Source organism: Hyperoodon ampullatus (assembly GCF_949752795.1).
Source record: "Hyperoodon ampullatus genome assembly, chromosome: 1".
NCBI classification, from domain to species: Eukaryota; Metazoa; Chordata; class Mammalia; order Artiodactyla; family Ziphiidae; genus Hyperoodon; species Hyperoodon ampullatus.
Window position 1 is genome coordinate 45,172,908 of NC_136914.1, and position 26,562 is coordinate 45,199,469.

General features: G+C 40.5%; 1 protein-coding gene across 1 annotated transcript; it reads left to right on the forward strand.

Moving 5' to 3' along the window:
• Window positions 1–2,209: 2,209 nt before the first annotated feature.
• BMP3 (bone morphogenetic protein 3) lies at window positions 2,210–26,562 on the forward strand (the record flags this gene model as incomplete). The annotated part of the gene is made up of 3 exons (XM_079704042.1): window positions 2,210–2,537; window positions 19,078–19,988; window positions 26,371–26,562. The coding sequence occupies exons 1-3, from the start codon at window positions 2,213–2,215 to the stop codon at window positions 26,560–26,562; spliced, it is 1,428 nt and encodes a 475-aa protein (XP_079560168.1). The 5' UTR covers window positions 2,210–2,212.

Sequence of the window (26,562 nt, forward strand, 5' to 3'; positions counted from 1 at the left end):
CTACTGGAGGCTAGCCAGTGTGCCAGTCACTTTAGCACTGTCTTCTATTGTCATCCAAACAAAACTCTAAAAGGGATGTGTCCTTATTCACCTTCAAAGAAGAAAGGGAGACTTGGACGCCCAATGTGATCCCACAACCTATATTTTTTTCCATAAACCCCACTCTGTTCCCACCGAGGGAACAGATAGATACGCTGCAACAGACATTTACTGAGGTCTTTACTGCAACAGGCCAGGCACTGTGCTAAGAACATGTACCTGAATTGTCTGTCACACTGAAACTTCAGTTTAAATGCTAGTTTCTTAGAGAATGGACTTGAGGATATGGGGAGGGGGAAGGGTAATCTGGGACAAAGTGAGAGAGTGACATGGACATATATACACTACCAAATGTAAAATAGATAGCTAGTGGGAAGCATCTGCATAGCACAGGGAGATCAGCTAGGTGCTCCGTGACCACCTAGAGAGGTGGGCTAGGGAAGGTGGGAGGGAGGGAGATGCAAGAGGGAAGAGATATGGGGACATATGTATATGTATAACTGATTCACTTTGTTATAAAGCAGAAACTGACCCACCATTGTAAAGCAATTATACTCTAATAAAGATGTTTAAAAAATAAATTAAATAAATGCTAGTTTCATTATTAATAGTGTGGTGATTAATGGCTTGAGCCCAGGAGTCAGACTGCCTGAGTTTGGAGCTCAGGTCTGCCATCTAGGAGTGTCCTTTTGCCTCAGTTTCCTCATCGGTAAAATGGGCTTTCTCATTAAAATCCTTTAAAGATAATACACTTGAAATCAAAAGAACAGCGAGTACCTAGAGCGTGATAAGTGTGGGGTAAAATGTTAGTTAGCTAGTAGTTTAATCGCCATTTTACAGCCAGGAAAGAGAGGGTGAGGAAGGATCTAAGAGGTGCTAACTCTGAGAGCCCACTCTGGATTCTGGCGTGTTCCAGAAGACTTTCCGTTTCACCACCGCTCACAAGAATCCTCTTGAGGGGGAATTCGGGGTGGGGGGTGGGGGTTGTAGTGTGTTTGCTTGTTTATTTGTTTTAAGACGGGATTGACTCCACTCGCACGTACTTTTCTCCTGGGGGCGGGGGGGGTGTGGGGGCGGGGGGGTGTGTTGGCGGGTGGATGCAAAGTGAAGATGCAGAAGAGAAGGAGCGATGATGGGTAAGCTCTCAGAGAGACAGGGAGAGATGGCAACCCGGCACAGGTGCAGGGTCTGCAACCTGGGTCTCGAGAGGCCCACGAAAGGAAGCGAGAATGGTGTTCACATCTTGATGTTGTTTGGAATCAGAGGCGAAAGTGTCCAGGAAGAAGTTTATTTTTCCTCTGCTCTCTTGTTGGCCGGGACATAGCCAATGTTCTTGAAGGGATTAAAAAAATAATACCGCGTCCCTCCTACCCTTTCCTTCTTCCTCGATCTTCTCCTTTCCCCCTCCTCTCCCCTACCACCCCCAACCCTGCTTCCTCTTCTCTCCCTCCCCCTGCTGGTTTGCTGGTTACTTTCCCCTTCCCTTCTTTCCCGGCTATAGCGGGGTCCCAGCTGTCTGCGAGGGCGAGGGATACAGAGAGATTCGCTGCGGACTGTACAGATCAGCCAGAGAACGAAGGCAGTCTCTCTCTCTCTCTCTCTCTCTCTCTCTCTCTCTCTCTGTTGCACACAACACACACACACACACACACACACACACACACACACACACGCACGCACGCATACACTCAAAACTCGGACTGGCCGCACCGCGGCTGCTCCAATCCTTGCAAAAGGCGAGCGAGCGCCCTCAGGACCGCGGCGCTCAACCCCGCTCAGTCTCTGCGCCCGACCCGGCGCTAGTCCCCGTGCCCAGCGCGGCAACTTCGGCCGGGTGTTCCCGAAAATAAAGCGGGGAGGGAGGGTACAAACAGATCCGAAAACACCCCGGCCACACACGCCACGACTTCAGCTCTTTCTTGGGGTCGGAGTGGAGACTGCGCCGGCAGCGCCCTGCGCTCGTGAGGTCCGCGCCGCTGCCGGGGAAGAACCCACCTGCCGGTCCGCGATCGACTGGCGCAAAAAGTGGGGCTGGTCGCTGTCCTGCTCAGGCAGCGTCCGGGCTCCGGGCGCCCTCGCCCAGCTCGTTGGGAGTTCAACCTTCCTCTCTGCCGCCGGCCCCGCGCGCCGCAGAGGGACCCCCCAGGACGCAGCAGCGGACGCAGACCTCGCTATGGCTGGGGCGCGCAGACTGCTCCATCTATGGCTGGGCTGCTTGTGCGTGAGCCTGGCGCACGGACAGAGACTCAAGCAGCATTTCCCGGAGCTCCGCGAGCCCGTGCCAGGCGACCGCACGGCAGGTGGTGGCCCAGACCCCCTCCCGCAGCCGCTCGACAAGGTGTCAGAGCACATGCTGCGGCTCTACGACAGGTACAGCGGCGGCGGCAGAGCCAAGGCGGCGCGGACACCGGGGTCCTCGGAGCGGGGCTCGCCCCCTCTGCTCCCCCAGCCCCTGAGCGAGGGCAACACGGTTCGCAGCTTTCGAGCCGGAGCAGCAGGTAAGTGCCCGAGGCGCCCCCTTTCCGCGGTCCCGCCCCAGGTGTCTCCCGGGACCCCCACGGCTTCCTCGTCTGCCCTGTGTTACCTAGAGACCTTCCCTCGCTCTCCAGCTGCCCTCCGAGCCCCTCGGTCCTGTCACACCCCGCATCCCGCCTGTGAGTCAGCCCAATGGTAGAGTCCGAATTGAGAGGGAGAAACGGAGAGAAGGGCGCCGAGCCCTGGAGGGGGTCGGCTGGAGGAAGTGCGTGAAAGAAGGGAAGGGGCTGCCCCCCGCCAGGGTCCTCCTGCCCTGGGTGTCTGGAGCTTTTCTGGGGTACCTTGTGCTGATGTTTCTTAAGTCGGTCAGCGGAAATTCCCTTGGACTGGGCTTTAGCCATATTTACCTAGAGGCAGATGTCATTTTATGCCAACCACGGGGGCACCAGAGAGAAAAGTCACACCTGAACTAGATGCCTTCCCTCGGGCTTTTAGACAGTCGCTTCTCCAGACCTTGCACCTCCTCTTAACTGGCGTCCTCTGTTACTAGATTTGACACTTTCTACTTGATAGTCCCTTGGTGGCAAACACACAAACTAAACCAGGTGCTTGGGTGTTTCGATTATTTAAAACCCATCTGGGCAAATAGGGGCCGTACCACCCACCCTGGGAGGAGCTGGGAGGGAGGGGAGCAGCCGTGGATGTAAACACCTCTTGGAATCCGCCGATGAAAATCTGCTCATCCCGTTTTTCAACACACAGATCACTGCGGACTGAAATTCATAGCTTAACAAGGTTTCTCCTGGCCCCTGCGGTGAAGCGAATAACTTATGCTAACAGCCTGCCTCCCTTGTGCTAACAGCTTGAGGGAAAGTTTCCTGGACACTAACTCGGTTTCTGTGCTTTGAGGATGCACCAGGCTTTTTTGTTCACTACATTCATGATAAAGGGACCTGTCTTCAGTGAACCGTTGAAAAATAGCCAAGAACTTCAAGTAAGGAGGCCATGCCTCATGCTCTATCAGCTCTGTCAGAATCACTAGAAAGAAATCTCCCAAAGCTTTGATATGTAGGACTCCTGGAAAAGAGGCACACAAAAGCATCCATCAAGGAAAGCCCTAGGTTGACACTGTAAATATACTCTAGAGCTCATAGGCATGATGACATTTACAATAAACGTGAATTATGCTTTCTAATGCAGAAGTCTTCAGCTATAGTCTGAGCTGAACCAGATTTCACTTTCTTCTTAAAACCACGAGCATGATCTATAAGGAGTTGGCCTTTGCTACGGAAACAGAAACCTGCTCTGGTTCATCCACAGTGTGTCAGCCACTTGAGAAGGCTGTCCTGACAGCTGACCACACCAGTGAATGTCCTGTTTACTTTAGTGCAACTCCAAGGGCAGAGCTCAAGGAAGAAGTAGTGTGGGAGAAACAAGGGTAGTTGGGTGGGCAAGGCAGGTGGCAATAATGAAGACACTTGAATCATTCTTATCTTGATATTCATTTTCTTGGTACAATTCCTAGGGAGTAGCTGAGGTACCCAAAAGGTGAATAGCATTTTTGGTATCAGCAAGTTTCATTTTAGTATGAATCATGAGGTTTGGAGGTAGCACGTGAGTTTGTTTCATTCACACATATTGTATAGTGTTTTTGTATGTTTGTTTTAGACTGAGGGAACCATGAGTGGGAGATGGATAGGGATTTGAATAACTCAGGCCCAATTTACTTTTTGGGTCCAACTCACTCCATGCAGTATAATTTCAGAGTGTCCCTTATCAGCCTCTCTGTAGTCTTATACCATCAAATGATAAACTCTGATACAGAGGCCAGAAGTTCCCTTGAAATGATGAATTGCAGCTTGAAGCATATATACAAGGCTGCATGCCCTGATAAGAAAAGTAATTCCTTTAACATCCTAGAGAGTGTCTTAATGACTTATTCATCAAATGTAGACACTGGTTTTTGTGGAAGCTGAAGTGTCCTGTTACTACATTGGAGACTCCTGGAGAGACTGTTCGCCTTGGACCCCTTCCAAGAGTGTTTAGTTACTAACACACTAGAAGGACCTTATTATGAGGCAGTTCTGGCTTTAATAAGGCAGGGCTCCAGGAAGGTGCTAAGGCTTTCGTGTGTGTCTCTCTCCTTTATCCATAAGAGCATTTCTGTAACATCCTTCATCTTGTGACATATGTTCTGATGCAGGCGAAAGATGCTGTCTGCATTAATAAATTAGATATGTTTTCTAGTCCATAGTGTTTAAGTTTCACAACGTATGGGCTTCTCCGTACCAAGGATGTTACAGATTTTAATGGAAGGTCAGGTGTGTGCTGTATCTATAGAGTGGCTGCTGTTCTGGCAGACTTTCCCAGTGCTTATTCAGGTTGAGTTATAGCCTTAGAGCCCTATTTGCTCCTTGGAACATACCTGATTAAAATTATTTATTGTTCTAAACCTAGAATATCTTTGGTTGAAATTTAGCTGCTGTGGTCTCCCTCTGATTACTTTCTACTTAAACCATTACTTGATGGTGGGTGGCATTCATCCTAAATACACTTTCTGCTAACCCTTTTCTCCTCCCTCAGTGGTGTGCAGTTGGTGTGCCAAAACCGTAAGTTTGGAGAACTCATAAGTCTTTTTGTGATGTGTAAGGGTTTACATAAAGATATGTTTTATCTTTCCCTTTGTAAAAGGCAATTTACAAAATTATTGATGACAGAGAAGTTCGGCTTTAGAAAAACACACCGTCTTAAAGGAAGACAAGAGGGATATGAAATCAACTTTTATTTTAATCTTAGCTTAAGTTGTCCTTGGCTTCTATGTAATAAAAAAAAAAAGAGTATTTTACATGAGGTTTTCTCCTGGCTTGATCCTTTAAGATACATACTTTGTGTTCATTAGTTTCTCATCATTTCCATAGTCACTTAATCTTATTTTTCTTAATCATAAATTTAACCTCTTTAGGGAAAGCAATTAAAGCACAGATGTTCTTATTAGGAAACTATCATTATTTTAATTTATGACATGTAACTACAAAAATGGTTGCATTTCAGTGGATTTATGTCACCTTTAAAAAAAAATCACACAGACTTCATAGACAAAAAGAAAAGAAAATTGAGGAAAGTCAGACCCAAAAGTGAATATTTTCCTTCAGTGAGAAAGGGGAGAGTCTTTCCTACTGTAACCAAAAGTCTTTAAAAATGAAGAATTATAAAGTGACATGTTTCTGAAGTGCAAGTCTAAAATATAAGGCTTTAGGAAAGATATAATTAAGGGCTAAACAATCGTTCCAATAGGAGCCAGTCCTGTAAAATTCATGGGCCAGCGGGAAAGCATCATTTTTGATGGATTTGATGGCAAAGGGATGTAATAACTTTATTAAAACACAGTTACCTTGAAATTCCTGGCACCTAGAAACTAGGCTTGAAATTAAAGAGTACTTAGATTATCTGATGTTTTTATTCCAAGAACAATAGTACATCTGGAGAGGGGGAGCTGGATGTGCAGCTGCTTTGAATTACACACTACTTTGAATACATGATAGCCCTTAATGAAGTTTTTACTGTAATAGGCAAGACAGCTTTACAATCTCTGACATTTAAAAATCCATAAAACCATGAATTCTTGATTATCTATGCTAATGGAAAAGAGAAAGAGAATGTATTACATAGAAAGTAATTTAAATTTAGCTTTTTAGTATAGTTAGACATACTCAAAGAGACCAAGAGACCACGAGGGTCAATGAAAAACATCCCCTAAGCAGATAATTCACTCGGGGAATATTTGTACATTAAAAATATACACATAATTAAGAATATATTAAAAGGGTTACAGACATTTTATCAAAGCAATGGAAATGTATAAGCACTTAATTGACCCAGTTCAGATTTTTCTAAAAATTAAATAGAGATGTGGATGTCAAACCTGCTCTTAAGCATTTTGGGATTATACAATTTTGTTTTTGGAAGAGGATTTAAAGAAAGCAAGTCCAACCCCTTACTTAAATGGAAAAAGAAATGGGCATCATGATGTATTTGTCAGTTTTTCAAACACACTGAGCTCATCTCAAAACCTATGATTTCTAATCATCTTATTTTCTAGGAGAAGATTTTTTAAAAGAGGGTCTTTAAAAGATGTTAACAGGTGTTACATAAAATTGCATTCCATGGTCAAATAAGTTTGGGAAAAATGATCAGTTTGCTTTGGGACCTTTCAGGTCCTTTAAATGCTGGTGGACCCTCTTAAGAGTGGATCACTTTCTCCCCAAGAGAGCATTTTAGAGAATTATGGTTCTAAGATATCTATTTGGGGAAACATTGGTTCAGAGCCTCCCTAATTTCTCAAGAAAGAAGATATGCAAAATTCAAGTGAATATTATGACTGAAAACTGTCTCATTTCTCATTTGTTTATTCAGGATGTTTACTTACATTGTTAGCTTTTGGACTTGAGTCCAGTTGGCATTGTACAGTTGGCCCTCCACATCCCTGGTTACCAGGGATCCAACTACAGATTGAAAATATTTGAGGGGAAAAATTTCAGAAATTTCCCAAAGGCATAACTTGATTTTGCTGAATTATAAATACTCTAGAGATGGTTTAAAGTATACAAGATGATGTGGTAGGTTATATGCAGATACTATGCCGTTTTATATAAGGGACTTAAACATCTGTGGATTTTGGTATCTTCAGGGGTCCTGCAACTAGTTTCCTGCAAATACCAAGGGCCAACTCTACCATCTTCCTGATTAAATATATTAAACTTCTCTGAATGTAATTTTAGAGTTTCTGTCATTAAATTTTATTTTGCCTGTTTCCCTATGAATTCTCCTTCATTGTTTTCTTCTATAAGATTAATATTTATTTTTACATCTAATCTGGTATTATTCTTTTAAAAGAAAAGCTACTTTATTTGTGGAAAAATTCACTAGAGATCATGCACATCACTTCTTTAAAGTTTTACCACAATTAATCCTTAGTTATAGACACCTATCAAATCTCTTATATAATCCCAATTTGTTTGCTGTATTTATTGGATATAATAAAGCTCATACCTATCAAAAAGCCTAGTGAAAATTATTGAGCAACTTTGCATATACTTTGTATTTGCTATTCAGGATTTTTGTGCTCCTACATCAGAAATTTTCTCCTAAAATTTTAATGGTTTTCTCATATATCCAATGTGTATACCCTAGTAATCAGTACCTTAATAACTTTATTTCAGTGGTATGGTGGAAAGAAGTTTGGCTTCACAAATAGTCTCTATTTGAACTTTCCTACGCCAAGTTTCAATTCAGAATGAATTTTTAGGATTATGTTACAAACACATGAAAATAGAATTTTGTAATGGAAACACTGACATAGGATTAATCAAGTGACACAAGTATACCAGGATAATATCTACTTTGGACCATAGTAAACCATGGCAGTGACCGAAGAGCCCTCATCTATGGAATATATTTAAAAATCCATAAATTTGCTAGTCTATTCATATGTTAGTAGTGGCTGTGTCCTAGAATATTTTCAGGGATGATATTATTAAAGGCATGAATGTCTCTTTATTCATCTGAAACATCGGCATGTAAGTCATAAGCCAATTGACCATGGGGTTTTATTTACTCCTTCAATGATCTACCTTCCTTTACGACCCATCGTTTCTTGGCAATAGAACCACAGTAAATGCAGTGCCTTGATTTTATTTAGGCACACTGTAAATAAAAGTGTTTGGACAAACAGATCTTACTGTATTACCAACTTCAGTATGTTCTTCCTTTATTGAGTGAGTAAATATTAAATATTCCTATTAAATTTTATAGTAAGTGTTAAATATTCCTTTTATAAAATAATTGCATCCAATAGCTTTAGAAATGAAAGCTTCTTTGCCCAGTTCTCTGATTTTACAATTAAAACTATTGAGGCCCAACATGATCTTCTTTGCTTTTCCTTCAAAGGAAATTTTAATTTAATTGCATGGAATTAATCTAAAGATTGTTTGAATTGAGTATAATTTGCTGCACTTAAGCATGAGTTAAGATAAACGGTTTTCAAGAAGAGAATAAATCCCTAGAGTTTCAGTTTTTCTATTTCTTGAGGCTAAGCATTAAGAGATCTAAATGCTAATCTTGGCTGAATTGCTAATTAATAAAGTTATCTAATATTGCTAGGCCTAGTGTTGACATCTATCAAATGGCTTAAGCCACACCTACTGTGCTAGTCTCACAGAAAGATGGTGCAACTTAATTGAAAAAAATTGAGTGTGAAAATGCATTAAAAGTTTGGAAGCCCTATATAAATGAGGTATTCTTAATATTTGGAGATATTGTTTCTCTCTAGCTTCCCACAAAACCTTAAACCTACATAAAATATTAATAATTGCAATTGTTTTTAGCATAAAGGATATATCTGGGTAGCAATGTAAATACGAAGTGGTAGTAGTCCTCTTATAATACAGTCTATGCTATGCCAAACCTACATTCAAGAAATTACTGTTTCTGTCCTGACCTTGGTGGCTGCATGCAGCAGAGTTGCACCTTTTTATAGTGACTTCTTGAAGTTAGTTTTTCTCAAAGTATGGTCCCTGGATTGGCAGCAGCAACATCACCCAGGAATTGTTAGAAATTCTCCAGCCCACCCAAACCATCTGAATCGTACTCTGAGCTTGGGGCACAGAAATCTCTGTTTTCACAGGCCATCAATGTGATTCTGATGCATGTTTGAGACACTCTGTTCTAAGCTCATGTCTCTGGAGTTTTGAGTATCTTATAACCAGCATCTGAAATCTAGGATTGATTAACGTTCTAGTTCTGGTCTCATCTGGCCCTTTTAGTGGGCCTTTCCCCCAGACAAATGGTTTATTAATTTACGTAAAGGTAACTTTCTTTCACTTTGGAAGGTATATTAATGTCTTTATGACAGTTTTACCCTGGGGAGGAGTTCAAAAGTAAGTTGATAAAGACGTCTTACTCTTCTTTCACAGCTGCAGAGAGTTTGGGGTCTGATAGGGTTGCTAGAAAGAGGATGATGGGGCAGGGGCCAAGTCTCTGGAGGACAAAGAGCATATCTCATTTCATGCTTGTATTCTGAAGGCCTGGCATAGTTTGCCACACAGTAGTCACTCAGTAAATATTTCAGTTGACCTGAATTAGATGTTCAGAGGACTAGATAAGAAAAAATAGTAGAAAATCTGTTTGCCAGGCAAAGGATCCTTTAAAAATAAACTTGCCATGAAAGAATTCCCCACAAGGCACTTTACCACATATACACTGAATGGCAAAACTATTCTATTTTATATACCACTGTTCTTGTAATGCTTCTTTTCTGATGAACTGAAACTCCAGCAGTACTTATCCCCAAGAAGGCCTTTTGCTGACGTGAAAGTTTTTTCACTTGAAAGCTTTTTCACTTTAATGTGAAGTAGGAAACACTTTAGAATCTGGTAAGTTTATACCATTGCTCATTCAACAAATTTGACAAGTATTTTTCAGGATATCAATGCTCCAGACCGTGCAAAGAACTAGGAGTTCAAAACTTTAGCTGGACATGGGTCTACCCTCTGAGAGCTCACAGTCTAGGAATGCCCTTCGGTGGAGGCTAAGAGCAGATAAACTGATTAGTGAACATTTTGCTGTTTTAGAAAAACATACACTATACCATCTTTGGCCATGTTTTACTTTGGACATAGAGAATGGTTGTTTTGAGATCCCACAAAAGCCAGTCATTTGACTGGAACCCTGCAAGAAAAATCACATTCTGACTTTGTGTTCTATTTAGAATCTCTCCATCTCACCTTTGCCCGGAAACAGAAGGTGGCATAGAGGAAATGCAGCCTTGACTTCATAATCTACAGCAAATATTCAGCCAGTGACCTTGGGCGTATATGGCCCTGTCCTAGGCACCCCTGCATTTCTAGCAGCTGTGCTTTGTTTGGAGAAAGAGGTGGAAAAAAAGAGTTGTTCTTAGTTACATATTTTCTGTATGACTAAAATGTTTTCCCTGCTTCCTGGGGATTTAACAAATCATCAAGATTTCATTTAGTCTATTTGTTTTAAAATCAGACTTTACATAGAAAGCTTTCCATTGTATATTCTATTTCCCTTTGAAAACGTTCTGTGTGGGCCAGCACGAAGGTGACCTTCCACTCACCACTCCCTGGGCACTGCCTCGGCTGCTCCCTGAGAGGAATTGAACTGTCGCAATAGTACAGCTGGTCCCAAGTCACAGTATCCTGGTTGAGCCCTTAGTTTCATGAGGTGCAAGTGCTTTCTTTTCAGATGAAAACAGAAACAGATCTTCTACCTTTATCTAATAACCAAACTCCTAAAAAAGTCCATATAGGTAGTCCAAGACCTGGGTTCCTCTCCAAAATCAATGCTCACCAGCTGGCTGGCTTTTACGGTCCTTCATTTTTACATTTCTACAATGAATAGGTTGGACTAAATCTGTTTATTCACAAAAGAAGCATTTATTGAGCACCGCTTAAGAGTTAAGCCCCATGCTTGGGACTGAAGAGTCTGATGTAATTACTACAGAGCCTTGTCTTTATGGAATTTATGGTCTTAGGAAGGAATAACAATATAATGAAAATAGTAATAGAGGAGGGGTCTGAACCGAAGGAGTGGGTTGTCGTGACAAGCTTGCCTCTGCTTTGCCTTAAAAATCGAATCTGGATAATAATCAAGGAGAACTACGTTGGGTGAAAGCATTTCAGGGAGAAGTGGCAGCAGCCGCAAAGTCCTAACAGATGTGCAAAGGAAAGTATGGCTTGTTCTGAAACTCACCTGACTTCTATACCCCTTTCCAATTCACAGGTATTATGACTCTAGAAAATTCAGAATAAGATTATCTTGCCAATGGCCCATCCTAACTAGACCACAATAGACGTATGTACTCTCAGCAAGGAAAATCCAAGCCTGTGCTAGTGCCAGCAAACAGTAAGAAAACAGCACCACCTATTGGTAGTTATATTTTGGCATCAAAAAAGTTTCCTTAGGAAGAGCTGGAAATATAGCCTATTGTAGTTCCTTGCAAGGGATGGGAGAGGTTATCTAGTTCACTTTTCACACCTTGCCTACCATAAGGAGATCCTCTTGTAATAGTCTTGAATTATGACCATCTCTCTTCTGTCTGCCTGGTCCCACAGGGGTCTCACCCTCAGGCTAGACACTTAGAAAGTCATTACTTAATGTTGACCTTGATTCTGGTTCCATTCAGCTATCACCTTAAGACTTAATTCTCATCTTTGACACTGACAAGAAAAACCCTGATCTCTCTGCAGCCCCTCAAATATTTGCAGACAATTCTCACGTCACTGATTAACCTTTTTTTCTTTTTCTTCCAGAGCAGGTATTCTCTATTTAACTCAAATTTGTAAGAAATAATTTTAAGACCAACATTTTGGTTACTTTCCTAGTTGCTCTCTTTTATATCAATAAACTAGTTAAAATGAGAGCACCCAGCATTAAGCATGCAACCCTAGGTAGGATTGGATTGGAGTGGCACAGTTCCGTTCTCTAATACCTGAAGACTACCAACAGCCTAAAAATACATAAACTATTGTTTTGTAATCTGATAACATCTGCCATTGCTTTTTAATATTATTATTATATGTTTGTTCTTATTAACCAGAAAGTATACCTCCGTTTCCGGATTCATCGATTCCAAATAGGTACGTATCGGAATATTTAAGAAGAATAGAAAAAGTGAACACGAAAGCATTTTTCATTCACTGATATTTCAACATAGATATCTTCTTCACAGATAAGTCTGGTACTCATGGGGAAGAGAGAGAAGGCTACTGCAAAACTCCTGTTGTTAAGTATACGAGAAGATACTTTTTTGAAAAAAATTAATATAAAATCTAAAAAAGCATGAGAGTAATTGCATAGATATTATTACCACATATTTCAACTTGCAGGGAGGTATTTATCTTATCTTATATACTCTACTGCACTCATCTACTCAACTCCATGCAGCTCTCTCACTACTCTTTTTGTCCATTTATCAAGACTAAGTATTTGTTGACTTGTTTTAGGAAAAAGAGCATTGACTTGCACGGAAATGAAATACGTAAAGTCAGGGAAGGCAAAAATAAAGTATGGGTTAAAGAAATCAAGGAATGTTTTGTAGAACTGTTGAGACTTCTAGCTCATTTTTTTAAAAGACACGGGGAGGAGGGAGATCTAGGACAGGCAGAGGTAATGCGTCTCCTCATCTGGGTGGAAATAGCAAAGTCATCGAGTGCTACGTATCATACAACACTTTTAGTTAGGAGCTAAATGTGAATTGGCCATTCCTTTTCTGAATTTCGGCAGTTTAGGTGTCTGTAAGGACTTTGAATAACTACGTTAGTCTGGGATATTTTTCTAAGTTTCCATTAAACATTGGAAATATTGCTTATGCAAAATCTTCCAGATGTCCAGCACTGCTTGTGACTAGAATGTGCTGCTTTTATCTCCTCCCCAACACTCCCTTTTCCTCTCTTTTTTTTTTTTTTTTTTTTTTTTTGCGGTACGCGGGCCTCTCACTGTTGTGGCCTCTCCCATTGCGGAGCACAGGCTCTGGACGCGCAGGCTCAGCGGCCATGGCTCACGGGCCCAGCCGCCCCGCGGCATGTGGGATCTTCCCGGACCGGGGCACGAACCCGTGTCCCCTGCATCGGCAGGCGGACTCTCAACCACTGCGCCACCAGGGAAGCCTTCAATTTTTTTTAATTGAAGCATAGTTGATTTACAATGCCATGTTAGTCTCAGGTATACAGCAAAGTGATTCAGTTATCTATCTATCTATATATATATTCTTTTTCAGATTCTTTTACCTTATAGGTTATTGCAAAATATTGAGTGTAGTTCCCTGTACAGTAGCTCCTTGCTGGTTATCTATTTTATATATAGTAGTGTGTATCTGTTAATCCCAAATTCCTAATTTATCCCTCCTCACTTTCCTCTTTGGTAACCATAAGTTTGTTTTCTATGTCTGTGGGTCTATTGCTATTTTGTATATAAGCACATTTATATTGTTCTTTTTTTTAGATTCCAAATGTAAGCGATATCATATATTTGTCTTTCTCTCCTCATTCTTAAAAGTCTGGTTAAAGGTTACATCTTCCCCATATGTCCCTCTTCCCCATACATGGTGAAAGTTCATTGCTCCCTCCTTTGTACTCCAAAAGCATAGTTAACACCTTTGACGGAAAGTAGCATCATCATGGCGTAGCTACCTGCATATTAATCTTTTCCCCTTGTCCTGGTGTAGACAGCAGTGGCCATTGGGCAGCCCTGGGACCCAGCCAAAGGTCCAGCACCTAATAGGTGTTCAATTCATATTTGTTAAAGTAAAACATTTGTTTTGCTTTAGTTCCTGTTCTTTGTTGGTTGTAGTGGTTGTATATGTGTAATACACAAATAACACAGTTGAAGCTATGTGTATAATTGCTTTGCCATAAAACACTGTTGTTCAACTGCCCATTTAACTATATTTTAGAGCAGTTTACTGGTCTTAGACTTTTGATTGCAGGTTGAACTGATTAGCTACAGCTAGAGGGAAAATTTAAAAGTATTCACCAAAATTATCTTAATATAATGTCCTTAATAAAGGAAGGTGTGTTGCATTCCAAGAAAATAATCTTTTGCTCAATTTACATTTTGGTTTGCATATTCATGTTTAGCAAATTCTGAATTCTTCACCGCCTTTGAAAAATAATGTCGTTTTTCTTTCCTTTTGGACTATATGACCACAAAAATGGTGGTCATTACACTGTGCAAGAGAAATTTACTTTGAACCACAGATGTGAACCACATATGTAATTTAAAAATTTTAGTAGCCACATTAAAAAATATGAGAAGTGAAAAGAGAAATTAATTTCAATAATATATTACATTTTAAATGTTCTTCACCCACACCAACAAGCAATTCTTGAACACCAGCAGGGGGTCTGAGAATTCAAATGAATTCTGCCACCATCTACCCAAAGACAACATCAAATTCCCTAGGTAAAGGGCTCAGTCCCACAAGACTGTCCTCCACTTCAGATGCCAGTCCCAAACCCAGGTTGTTTCCTGTGCTTCTGACCAAACTAGCTACAGATTGGAGTTTCCCACAACCTCCTCCTTGGGTTTGGTTAATTTGCTAGAGTGGCTCACAGAACTCAGGAAAGCCATTTACTCACTAGATTACCAGTTTAGTATAAAAAAGATATAACTCAGGAACAGCCAGATAAAAGAGATGCAGAGGGCAAGGTAGGGGAAAGGGCTTGGAGATTCCATGCCCTCTCTAGGCATTCCACTCTCCCAAATCTCCATTTTGTTCACCAACCCAGAAGCTCTCCAAACCTTGTTTTTTAAAATTTTTTATGGAGGCTTGGTTACCAAGTCCAAGTTTGCTCTGCTCTCAACAGGACAGGACAAAAAATTGGAGACGAGGTGTTGAGTCAAGGAATACAATGTTATTTGGAAAGCCGAGAAGATGGCAGACTAGTGTCTCTGAAAAACCATCTTATCAGGGTTTGGATGCCAGTTTCTTTTAGAGCACAGAGAGGGGGAGGAGATAAGGAAGTAAAGTAAAAAGGCCATAAGTTTTGCAAATATCCCCTGGAATGGCCAGCCTTGGGGAGGGGGTGTGTTAATTTCTTCTTTCTTGATGCCATCCTCAGGTGGACCGGGTCTAGATATTTCCCTGAACAAAGGCACTTTGGTTTAACATTCAGACAGAGGGGCAGGGTTCCCTGAGGCAGGCCATTATGTATAGACAGTATCCTTTCAGTGAACAAAAGCAGCAGAAAGCAAAGGTTAAAGTAAAAGAAACAGATCCAGTATGTAGTCACATTTGGCTCTTCCCTGTTACAGCTTCATTCTGTAGGCATGGCTGATTAAATCATTGGCCATTGGTGATTAATTCAACCCTCAGCCCCTCTCCCCACCCCAGAGGTGGGGATTAGAGCTGAAAGTTCAAACCCCCAATCACAAGGTTGGTTCCCAGGCAGCCAGACCCCATTCTTAGGTGACCTCCAAAAGTTGCCTCATTAACATAACAAAGGACACCTTATGGCTCTCATCACTTAGGAAATTCCTAGAGTTTTCGGAGTTCTAGACCAGCAATGGAGACGAAGACCAAATATGTATTTCTTATTATAAATCATAGTATCACAACATTTAACCCAGTGTATCCAAATATTATGATTTCAACACATAATCAATATAAAATATATTAATGTGATATTTTATACTAAGGCTTCAAAATACACTGTGTATTTTACACTTACGGCACATCTCAATTCAAACTTAAGTGACTAGTTGCTATCATAGTGGACATTGCAGGTCTAGTTAGCTAACATTCATTGAGTTTTTTCCTAAGGGCTATGTGCATTACCTGCATTCTTTCAATTAATTCTCACAATAACTCTGCCATTGATACTATTGGGTTCATTTTACAGGTGAACAAACTGAGACTTGAAGAGTTTAGGTAATTTGCCTGAGTACAGCTATTGGGTGTGGTGGAGCTGAGGCTGGGCCATAGGGCTTTGACTTCAAACGAAGGCACTGAATTAAAATTAAAGCCATCAGAAGAGGCAGTATGGTGAGTTCCGTGACATTTATGAGACGATATTGAAGATTAGACACAAGGTGAAGGCTGGTTAACAGCAGGGCACAAGGTGTCTGGAAACATGTGTGAAAGAAAGAAGTATTTTGAAGCAAAATGTAGGGGAAAGGAGTAGGATTGGTTTCCCCAATAAGACACCACCACCCACATCCCTCAGAGTTCATTTCTTCCCTGCGTGTGTTCCTTTGGCAACCATCTGATTGCCACATACTCAGAACAGAGTGACTTCTCTTCCTTCCATTTAAAACTTCCATCTGGGTAAAAGTACACGCTCTTTGAATGTATGAATTAAAAGTATGAATTAAAGCTAGAGTCTGAACAAGCCTGATGCCATGGCTTTGTTATAAAGTTCTGTAAAATATTATCTTGGTGTCATGGATTATACAAACATTCACAAATAGCAGTTTACTCCTTTTCCCTCACACAATGTTAGAAATGAGTAAAATATGTTTCCCACTGCACTTCCCTTATAAATGGGGATTCAATGAACTCATTTTAAGTTTCCAGATCTTTATAAAAATGTTTTGTGTTTACTAAAATATGTTTTTGATCAAGAGCATAATTTCACGATTGCATGTATGTTTCTGAAACAAATATGTATATGAAACTAGTGTATGGAGGAGGGCCCAGGCTCTGGTGACTGATCCCAGGACAGGGGATTCTTGAGCCTAAGCTCAGCCTTACCATTAGCTCATTAGATGATCTCAAGAACAGGAACCAATTTCTGCCCTTACTAATCAATCGCCCACTCTGTTACTCTCTCTCATTTCTGCATCTGAAGACTTGGAAATACAAATTGCCCAGTTTCAATAAATTTGTCACACTCTACAGAAGCAACTTAACACTTATATTCATGTAATTACATAAACTTTAGACAAGCTCCACAGCAGCACTCATTCTTCATGACACTTTGAATGTGTGACTCATTTTTCAGATGTTATCTGAAGATGGAGGTACATGGTCTTGCTTAACCACACTCATCCTGCACCCTTAACTTTGTGAGGAAGATAGAAGAAGGGGTAATCCCTGTATTATGGTTAACACCAGCATGAACAACATTAATAATTTATACTTGAGAAACACTTACTGGACCCTTTATGAACTGATTTACACACATCTCATTTAATTCTGATGACAGGAGTATTATTCCACTTAATGAATGAGAACACTAGTTATGTAGTTAATAAGTGGCTGAGTTACATAGTTACATAGTTAATAAGTGGCTGAGCCAGGATTTGAATCAAAATGAATTTACTTCCACCAATGCTTGTAACCAGTAGGCTAGATGCTGCTTCAGATAAGATGTTATCATGACACTGTGCCAAAATTATAGCAATAGTTCTTGGCAGTCTCATAATTAAAAGCCAGAACTCTCAGCTCTCATACCACTAAGTTTACAAGTGTGTTTCAGTAAAGGAAAGAGAAAATTAGTAAAAATGGCTGATCCTTGCCTTCATCTTCATCCAGTTTATAAAACTACTCCTTTTGTTTAATTGTGGTGAAAATTACATAATTTAAGTATAGCTATTTTTAAGTGAACAACTCAAGGTCATTTGGTACCTTCACAGTGTTATGCAACCACCAGGTTTATCTAGTTCCAAAATATTTCTATAATCCCAAAGTAAAACCCCCTACCCATTAAGCAATTTCTCCACATTCAGCCCCTGGCAAACACTAGTCTGCATTCTGTCTCTATGGATTTACCTGTTCTGGATATTTCACATAAATGGAATTGTACAACATGGGACATTTTGTGTCTGACTTCTTTCATTTAGCACAATGTTTTCAAGGTTCATCCACATTTGAGTATTATCAGTCCCTCATTCCTTTTTATGGCTGAATAATGTTCCATTATATGACTATACCACATTTATTTATCCATTCACCCATTGATGGACATTGAGTTGTTTCTAACTTTTGGCTGTTGTGAAGAGTAGTGCTGCTATAAACGTGCATGTATGTGAACTTGTTTGAACACCTGTTTTCAATTCTTTTGGGTTTATACCTGGGGTAGAATTGCAGGGTCATGTGATATTTCTATGTTTAACTTTGAGGAATTGTCAAACTGTTTTCCACAGCAGCTGAACCATTTTACATTATAGCCAGCAATGTAAAAGTGTTCCAATTTCTCCACATCCTCACTAACACTTGTTATCTTGTTTTTCTTATTATAGCCAGTCTAGTATATGTCAAATGGTACATCATTTTGGTTTTGATTTACATTTTTCTGATGACTAATGATGTTGAGTATCTTTTCATGTGCTTGTTGGCTATTTGTATATCTTCGTTGGAGAAATGTCTATTTGATTCCTTTGCTCATTTTTTATTGGTTTGTTTGTCTTTTTGTTTTGAGTTGTAAGGGCTATTTTTATATTCTGGGTCCTAGATTTTATCATATATATGATTTGAAAATATTTTCTCCATTCTGTAGGTTGTACAGACTTCCTTGATAACGTCTTTTTTTTTTTTTTTTGCGGTACGCAGGCCTCTCACTGTTGTAGCCTCTCCCATTGCGGAGCACAGGCTCTGGACGTGCAGGCTCAGCGGCCATGGCTCACGGGCCCAGCTGCTCCGTGGCATGTGGGATCTTCCTGGATCGGGGCACGAACCCGTGTCCCCTGCATCAGCAGGTGGACTTTCAACCACTGACCCACCAGGGAAGCCCGATAATGTCTTTTGATGCACATAATTTTAAGTTTTGATGAAGTCCAGTTTATCTATTTTATGGATTTATCTACTTTTTTGATTTATATGTTATTTTCTTTTCTTACTTGCACTTTGGGTGTCATATATAAAAATCCACTGTCAAATCCAAAGCCATGAAGATTTTACCCCTATGTTTTCTTCTAAGAATTTTATGATTTTACTGCTTATATTTAGATCATTCATTCATTTTGAGTTAATTTTTGTATATGATGTGAGGTAGGGATCACGTTTACTCCTGTTTACTTTCTTTTTTTTTTTTTTCTTCCTAGGAGCCCTTGAAAATGAGAAACTGCATATTTTTAACCTGACTTCTCTAACCAAGTCTGAAAACATTTTATCTGCCACACTGTATTTCTATATTGGAGAGCTAATAAATATCAGCCTGAGTTGTCCTGTGTCCCAAGCATGCTTACATCATACCCAAAGGAAACACATTCAGATTGAGCTCTCTACATGGATCCTCAAATCCACCGGAAACCAAAGTCAACTCCTGGGTCATCTTTCAGTAGATGGAGTGAAACTTCATCGAGATTTTGTTTCCTGGTTGTCTAAAGACATCACTCAACTTTTGCGGAAAGCCAAGGAAAATGAAGAGTTCCTCATAGGATTTAACATTACTTCCAAAGGCCACCAGCTGCCAAAGAATCTAACACCCTTTCCTGAGCCTTATATCTTGGTGTATGCCAATGATATTGCGATTTCTGAGCCCGAGAGTGTGGTATCAAGCTTGCAAGGACACTGGAATTTCCCCACTGGAGCTGTGCCCAAACTGGATAGCCATATCAGGGCTGCCCTTTCTACTGAACGGAGGAAGAAGCGCTCTGCTGGGGTCCTGCTGCCTCTGCAGAACAATGAGCTTCCTGGGGCAGAATATCGGTATAAGGAGGATGGGGTATGGGAGGAGAGAAAACCTTACAAGACTCTTCAGACTCAGCCCCCTGAAAAGAGTAAGAACAAAAAGAAACAGAGAAAGGGACCTCACCAGAAGAGCCAGACGCTCCAGTTTGATGAACAGACCCTGAAGAAGGCAAGAAGAAAGCAATGGATTGAACCTCGCAATTGTGCCAGGCGGTACCTTAAAGTGGACTTTGCAGATATTGGCTGGAGTGAATGGATTATCTCCCCCAAGTCCTTTGATGCCTATTATTGCTCCGGAGCATGCCAGTTCCCCATGCCAAAGGTAGCCATTGTTCTTTGTCCTGTCCTTCCTATTTCCATAGAGTAGAAAGGCACAAGTTGAGTGTGTGTTTTCATTTACAGAATCCATCTGGACCTTTATTCTTGCATTCTAAAGTGTAATAGGTAACATGGTTATGCTTGGTTTTTCTTTAATGGTTGTTAAAGTAATTTGAAGTCAATATTGGTATGAAGAAGGATATGAGGAAAAATATGTATGTGTAAAACATGTTTTTTGCATTGTTTCCAAACAGTGCATATTCAGCTACCTGGTCACATGTGAATCTGTGCCGGTCCACAACAAGAAAGCCCCAAATGGTAGAAGGCTGATCTTTGAGGGGGTATTCAGGGAATGAGTGAATGTCATGAGAGCAAAAGGAAGGACTAGTTGGACTGATGCCCTGATTCAGAACATCTTTTGATAGTCTCTTGTGAGATGAATTGTCATCATGGGGCTTAGGACCAGGGTTGGGCTAGGAAAACTTACCTCATGAAATCCACCAGATGCTTATATCATTTGCTTCTCTGATAAATATCAGAACAGGAGTCAGAATAGGGGACAATGACTCTGTAGACTTCTAAGACTCATTTCAACCAGTCAGAGCTTACCTGTGCCTCTTCCAAAATCAATGGACTGAACTTCATCCTATCAGTACTCAGAATCCTGACAGATATATTCTCAGAAGCCTTCCCAATCCCACCTCCATCTTGTACAGGAAGTCCGAGCGACTGTTCTCTTTGAATTTAGAGTTAATAAAACATATTTGTACCCCTTTGCCTTCCGTTAAGCTTATTGCTGCACTTTCATTCTTAGCTTGTAACAATTTGAATTATACAGTGAAAAGTGTTCCTAGAAATAGAATTCAGGGAAAGAATAAGAGTGTTTATTTGTTTCATTTTGTTTTTGTTTGTTTGTTTGTTGCAAAACTTGAGGTGAATCAACTTCTGCTATTGTATGTTGATGGAGGAAAAAAACTCTTTGCCTCAAAAAGTGACCAACTTCTGCTTACAGATCTTTAAAGCAGCTTGTTCATGTTACAGGCCTGTGATCATGGGATGCTAAGGGCAACACACCCATAAAGCAAAGGGCTGACTGAAAAAGACCAGGTCAGCCTCAGGGCCAGGACCTTGACTGAAATCCCATTTTCCTGTTACAATGTCTCAGGAGGATGAGCTTTCTACATTTTCTAGACCTTGTGAATTCCGTGTTTTGTCAACGCAAACACAAAGTAAGCATTATATACATTTATAATGACATAAACTGCCTTATCTTGTCTAAATATTTATAAAGGACATTTTACTGATCAAACGAAACTTGGTCAAACTGGGATAGCATTTAAAACACACAACAAATATGCCAAATATAACAGGCAGTGATGAATCTTTATTTTACAATGTGGCTTGCTTTGTAGCATTGAGAGGCAGAAATGGATTCAAACTGTCTCTAAACCTGGGATGACTGATTTTAAGTGGGTCTCTGAGTCTTCCAAATAATTCCTCTCACTCTCATAAACTGTGGTTTCTTTTAGGTAGCCTGGGGAAGGAGTTTCCCCCTTTCCTCTTGACTCCAGATTTTAAGACCCAGGGAGCCATGATAACATGGAGATACTTAGTCAGTTAGCTTACCTGGCCTGGTCTCCACATTACCCCAATTTGCCTCTCCCACTTCCTGTTGGCTCCGCCTGCTTTTCCTGTTCAAAAAACTTGCTTCCATAGATCTTCATCATGGCTCTCACTGATCTAAAGAATAATAATTCAAAAACTTATGAGGGTTAAGTTAAGAATAGAAGAGATAAGTTTAAGGAAAGAAGCGTGGTAGTGCAACAGAATGATTAAATGTGTATGCTCGATCATAGCTGGGTTTCTTAACCTTATGATGCCTGCAATTTGCCTCAGGATCTTGTTAATCTGTAGGTTCTGATCCAGTGGTTCTGAGGGTCGAGGTTAATATTCTGCATATCTCACAAACCCCTAGATGTTGCTGATGCTACTGGTCCACACATCGTACTTTGAGTCGTCAAATCCTTTTGCCTTAAAACTTGGTTCCACTTCTTACCAGCTTTGTGGGGTTTTTTTTGTTTTGTTTTGTTTTTGTTTTTGTTTTTTGCTTGGGGGGAGCTACTCAAACTTTCTGTATGTTAGTTTTCTCATCTTTGAAACAGGTACCACAGTAAATAAAAATATCATAGTATCTACATAATGAAAACAGTGGGAAAATGAGATTATAGAGCACCTTGTGCTTAGTAGGCACTCAACAAATTTTTGCCATTGACATGAATTATTCATGGCCATTGCTTATTATTATTGTTGTATTAATGGCCAATGGACTGAGGAGAATAGAAAATCAAATGTAGGAGACTGAAGAAAAACCACTTAGGAAAAGGGATCAAAAGAACAAAAGATGTAAGACAAGAAAAAGTTTTGTATATATTTCTTACCCCTTTTTAAACATCACAAAGCTACAAACTGGATTCTCCCTTCAGTCCAACAGTCCATAACCTCTTTGGAGGGTAATAGAATCAGGAGGGCATTGGTTGCAGCTCTGAACTCATGATAATATTTGTCAAAACTTGAGATGGCATCAGAACTGCAGGGAGACTTAACAGGGATAAGGGTGTTTTCTCTCTGAGTTGGAGATTTCCTTCTGTCAAGTTGAGAGTAGAAGTTTGGCTGTGATGTGGAGTTATCAGTCTCATCACCTTGTGTGGATCTGCTTTTCAAGCTTTTTAGTGGTTCCCTTTAAGTGTTCCAGGCTTTGTGTCTTTCAAATGGTACAGTCACCTAAAGGATGGGAAGCGTGAAGCAGTGTGAAGCTGTGACGTCAGGGGTAACTAATCAGTGTTCCTGTTATTAGCAGTGTCCAGCATGGTAAGCAGAGTAAACAATTTAAATAAAAGTATAGTCTGAGCAACAGAGGAAAACAAGGTCTCTGACCAGATCCGCACAAACACATGTAGAATAAGTGAGGTGCCAAAGAGCTTTCAGACTGTAGATATACATTTTGCCCCAGAGAAAATTTCTCCCAGGCCAGACTCCTCTGCTGGCCCTCCTTCCTTCTGGCCTCCTGAGTGAGAGCCTGCTCTCTAGAGCGGGTTCTTTGTCTGCAAAAGTTGACAACCTGTCTGTAATTCAGAACAGCTGTGTTCTGCCTTTCCCAAATTCCAGGCTTTGCCCTTTCACTGATTCCAATTAGATAGTTTCTGGGCTATCACACCCATGTGGGCTGGAAGAGTGTGGAGCAAAACCCCATGGCCTGAGTCAGGAATGAAGGCTTGGAGCTGATGACATACTCTCCCCTGCTAATGCATTTGTAATCAAATTCAACTCGAGGACATCATCCACAGCTTGGCAGGTGCGGGCCTGACCACTGCAGATTTCGTTCACAGACACGGCAGCTTGAATTTTTCTGATTTCTAGCCCCTACAGCCAATCTGTCCTCCCAGGGAGAGAGACCCCTGGCATTCTGCCATGAGATGAGAAATACCCATGTAGCTTTAGCCAAGCCGTATGCTTTTGCCTCCCCTCACCACCATAAAAGAGATGGAAAACAGAGATTTCAGATGAAAATGATTGAGCCATTGTTGCTGACAGAGGTCCAAGGGAGCCAGCAAGGATTGGAGGAGTGAAGGACTTTTTACATGGAATGGTGCTAAGGCTGAGAATAGCAAAGACACAGAATTAGGGAGCAAAGAAGCTAAACACTTTGAACCAAGCATCCTATATAAAGAAGAAATTCACATGGATGAGGTCAAAATGATGTGCCCTCAATTAATTTCCTGAGGGTCCCAGTTCCAATCTCTGATCATGAAGATGAACTCTAAAAATCCTAAATCTTGATGTACCGAGTTACCTAAGCAAAAAAAAAAAAAAAAAAAATGACCTAAACAGATGTCGATGTCATGTTTCACCTTCAATAAAAAGGGAGACTGGGGAGAAAAACAACACAGGTTTGCATTTGTCATCACTAGATTTCTTAAGCTACGTAAAGAGAGTCCTGAGAAATGTAATCGGAGCTCAAAAACAAACAAAAATGATAAACTGGCAAATGCTCCACACTAGCAAATGACCGCATGGATCTTTTGTGCATGATATAATTATTCCTGGTCATGGCAGCTTGATCAGAGAACTTCACAGTGAGAAAAAAGGGGACAGCTCCCTCGAAAACTGAGGTTGCTGATAAGACACACCAGCAGGGAATCAAGGGCTTGCACCTGGATTCCAGTGAGCCCACCAGAGACAGCTCAGAGTTCCTGAATCTATCATTTGTGAGTTAGAGCTTAAAAAAAAAAAAAAAAAAATGACAGGAATTTTCCTAGGGAACACCCATGAATATTTTCCATATCTGCGCCAGGTCATTTGCTCAGAACCTTTTATTTTTGTTGATGGGAATTATTTCCACAGAAATAGGTACAGTGGAGGGTATGTTATTATTTATAAGTATTTCATCCATTTGGCAAGTATTAATTCAGTGCCTGGAGAGCCTGCTCTGCTTCAGGCACTGAGGACCAGCCGTGCACAGCAGGATTTATGGATCAAGTCCTCGTCTACTTACATAGATCTACTTTATATGAAATTAAATACTATAGGAGTCAGTAAAACATTAACAATAACAGAATATTGTCATAAAATCTATGGTTTTTAAGAAATCCTTTGGGGAATTATCATATGCTGTTTGGATGATTGAATCTTAAAAATAAATTAATAGAGAAAAGTGTAGCTGCAAAAGTTTTCTTTAGAAATCACCAATACTAATGGAATAGCAAACAGTGGCCATTGAGCCCCCTTCTACAATATGGATTGCAGTTTGTCAGTTACACAGATAGTATTGTTGCCACAGGGCACATGATATGCAAAATAGAGCAACATAGACTTCTTATCCTTAAGGGGAGAGAATACCTTTCTTTGCAATGCTACTTAATTGTAAGTTAACTACTCTTGTTACACTTAAAATCTCTAGGAAGAAAGAGTAAATAAGGCAGCTGGCCATCATCAGACTAATTTTAAAATAATTTATGCCTGTTAGCAATCATGTTGAAGTCTAATGTATGCATAATTTTTTTCACTAAGATTGAAAGATGAGATGAGACAAATCAGATTTGCCTTTTTTCTGCCCCCCCCAATCCTATTTTTTTTACCCTGTGCCAGCTTTCTATATTATTTGCTTCTTCCTTGGCTTGTATATACTCTTAACCTTTTAACTTGTTCCAGTTTCCCATACTGGGAGTTTTAGGTGTGTAAAATTAGAATACCAATTAATTCACTGGGGGCAGAGGTGTCTCTGAAACATGGCTCAAAATCTTGACATTAGAAAACCAGAGTTTTGGCCTAAATCCCACTCCTGAATTGACACATGATCTCTGGCAAGTTACCAAATTCCTGTTTTTAAATTTGTTTGAAACAAAACTGGTTTCGTCTGCTTAAAAGAGACATTGGGGAGAACTAATGTTGAAAACTGTGGCACCGCTCATGAAGAAGTTCCTACCACTCTGGCAATACCTAAGCATTCTGGGCTTGGAAGAGTGACCAGTCTTCAATGCTTAGCAGAGCTGGATGATACTCTCTAGATAAAACCACACATCTCCCGTGGATGTTAATGATCCCATTTGGTATTTCTGGGGAACAGCTTTTACCCAGGTTTCTTTGGTCAAACTTCTGACAGCCATGGGATAACCTCAGGCCCTCTAGATTATTCCCTGAGGATATGCCCCAGACATAGAAGACGCTACAACCTTTAAGTCCGAACCCATTGAGCAACAGTGACCCCCAGTGGCCAATTGTGTAATCACCATCAATTCATCCTGGTAGTAATCATTAAATAAATCAATGCCTCTCGACACACCGGTGTTATTTTTAAAACAAAGTATAAATTTCACTATAGCAGTGGCAAAAATATCTATGTTAAATAGGTTTTTGTTAAGGGTTCTTTATGATTAGCATAGGATCAAGATCAAATTGTTTCTGTTGCAATCCTGTTATACAAAACAACCTAGGGTGTATTAATTCTCTGGGGAGTAAGCCATTTTTAATTAAACGATTCTTGCTTTAAAAACTGGATTAAAATCCTCACTCTACATGTCTACATGACTTTAGACATGTCGTTTAAGCTTTCTGAGTCTATGTCTCTACCTGTAAAATGTACGAGATGGCTGTTTTGTTGTAAGGATTAGAAATATTACACAGAACATGCCTGGCACTGAGCCGGCACTTAGTAAATGTCAAATCACCGTTTTGGTGATGGTGATATTGGAGGTTGGGTTGAATGTGTAATGATGCCAGGGCTTTGGTAAGCTGTTGAAACAGATTCATAATATATACATTTTAGCGATGAGGGCTGGAGAGCGGAAAAGCAGTTCCACCTAATTCGTTTTCTCCCTTTTCTTTTCCAGTCTTTGAAGCCATCAAATCATGCTACCATCCAGAGTATAGTGAGAGCAGTGGGCGTCGTTCCTGGGATTCCTGAGCCTTGCTGTGTGCCAGAAAAGATGTCCTCGCTCAGCATCTTATTCTTTGATGAAAATAAGAATGTGGTACTTAAGGTATATCCAAACATGACGGTAGAGTCTTGCGCTTGCAGATAA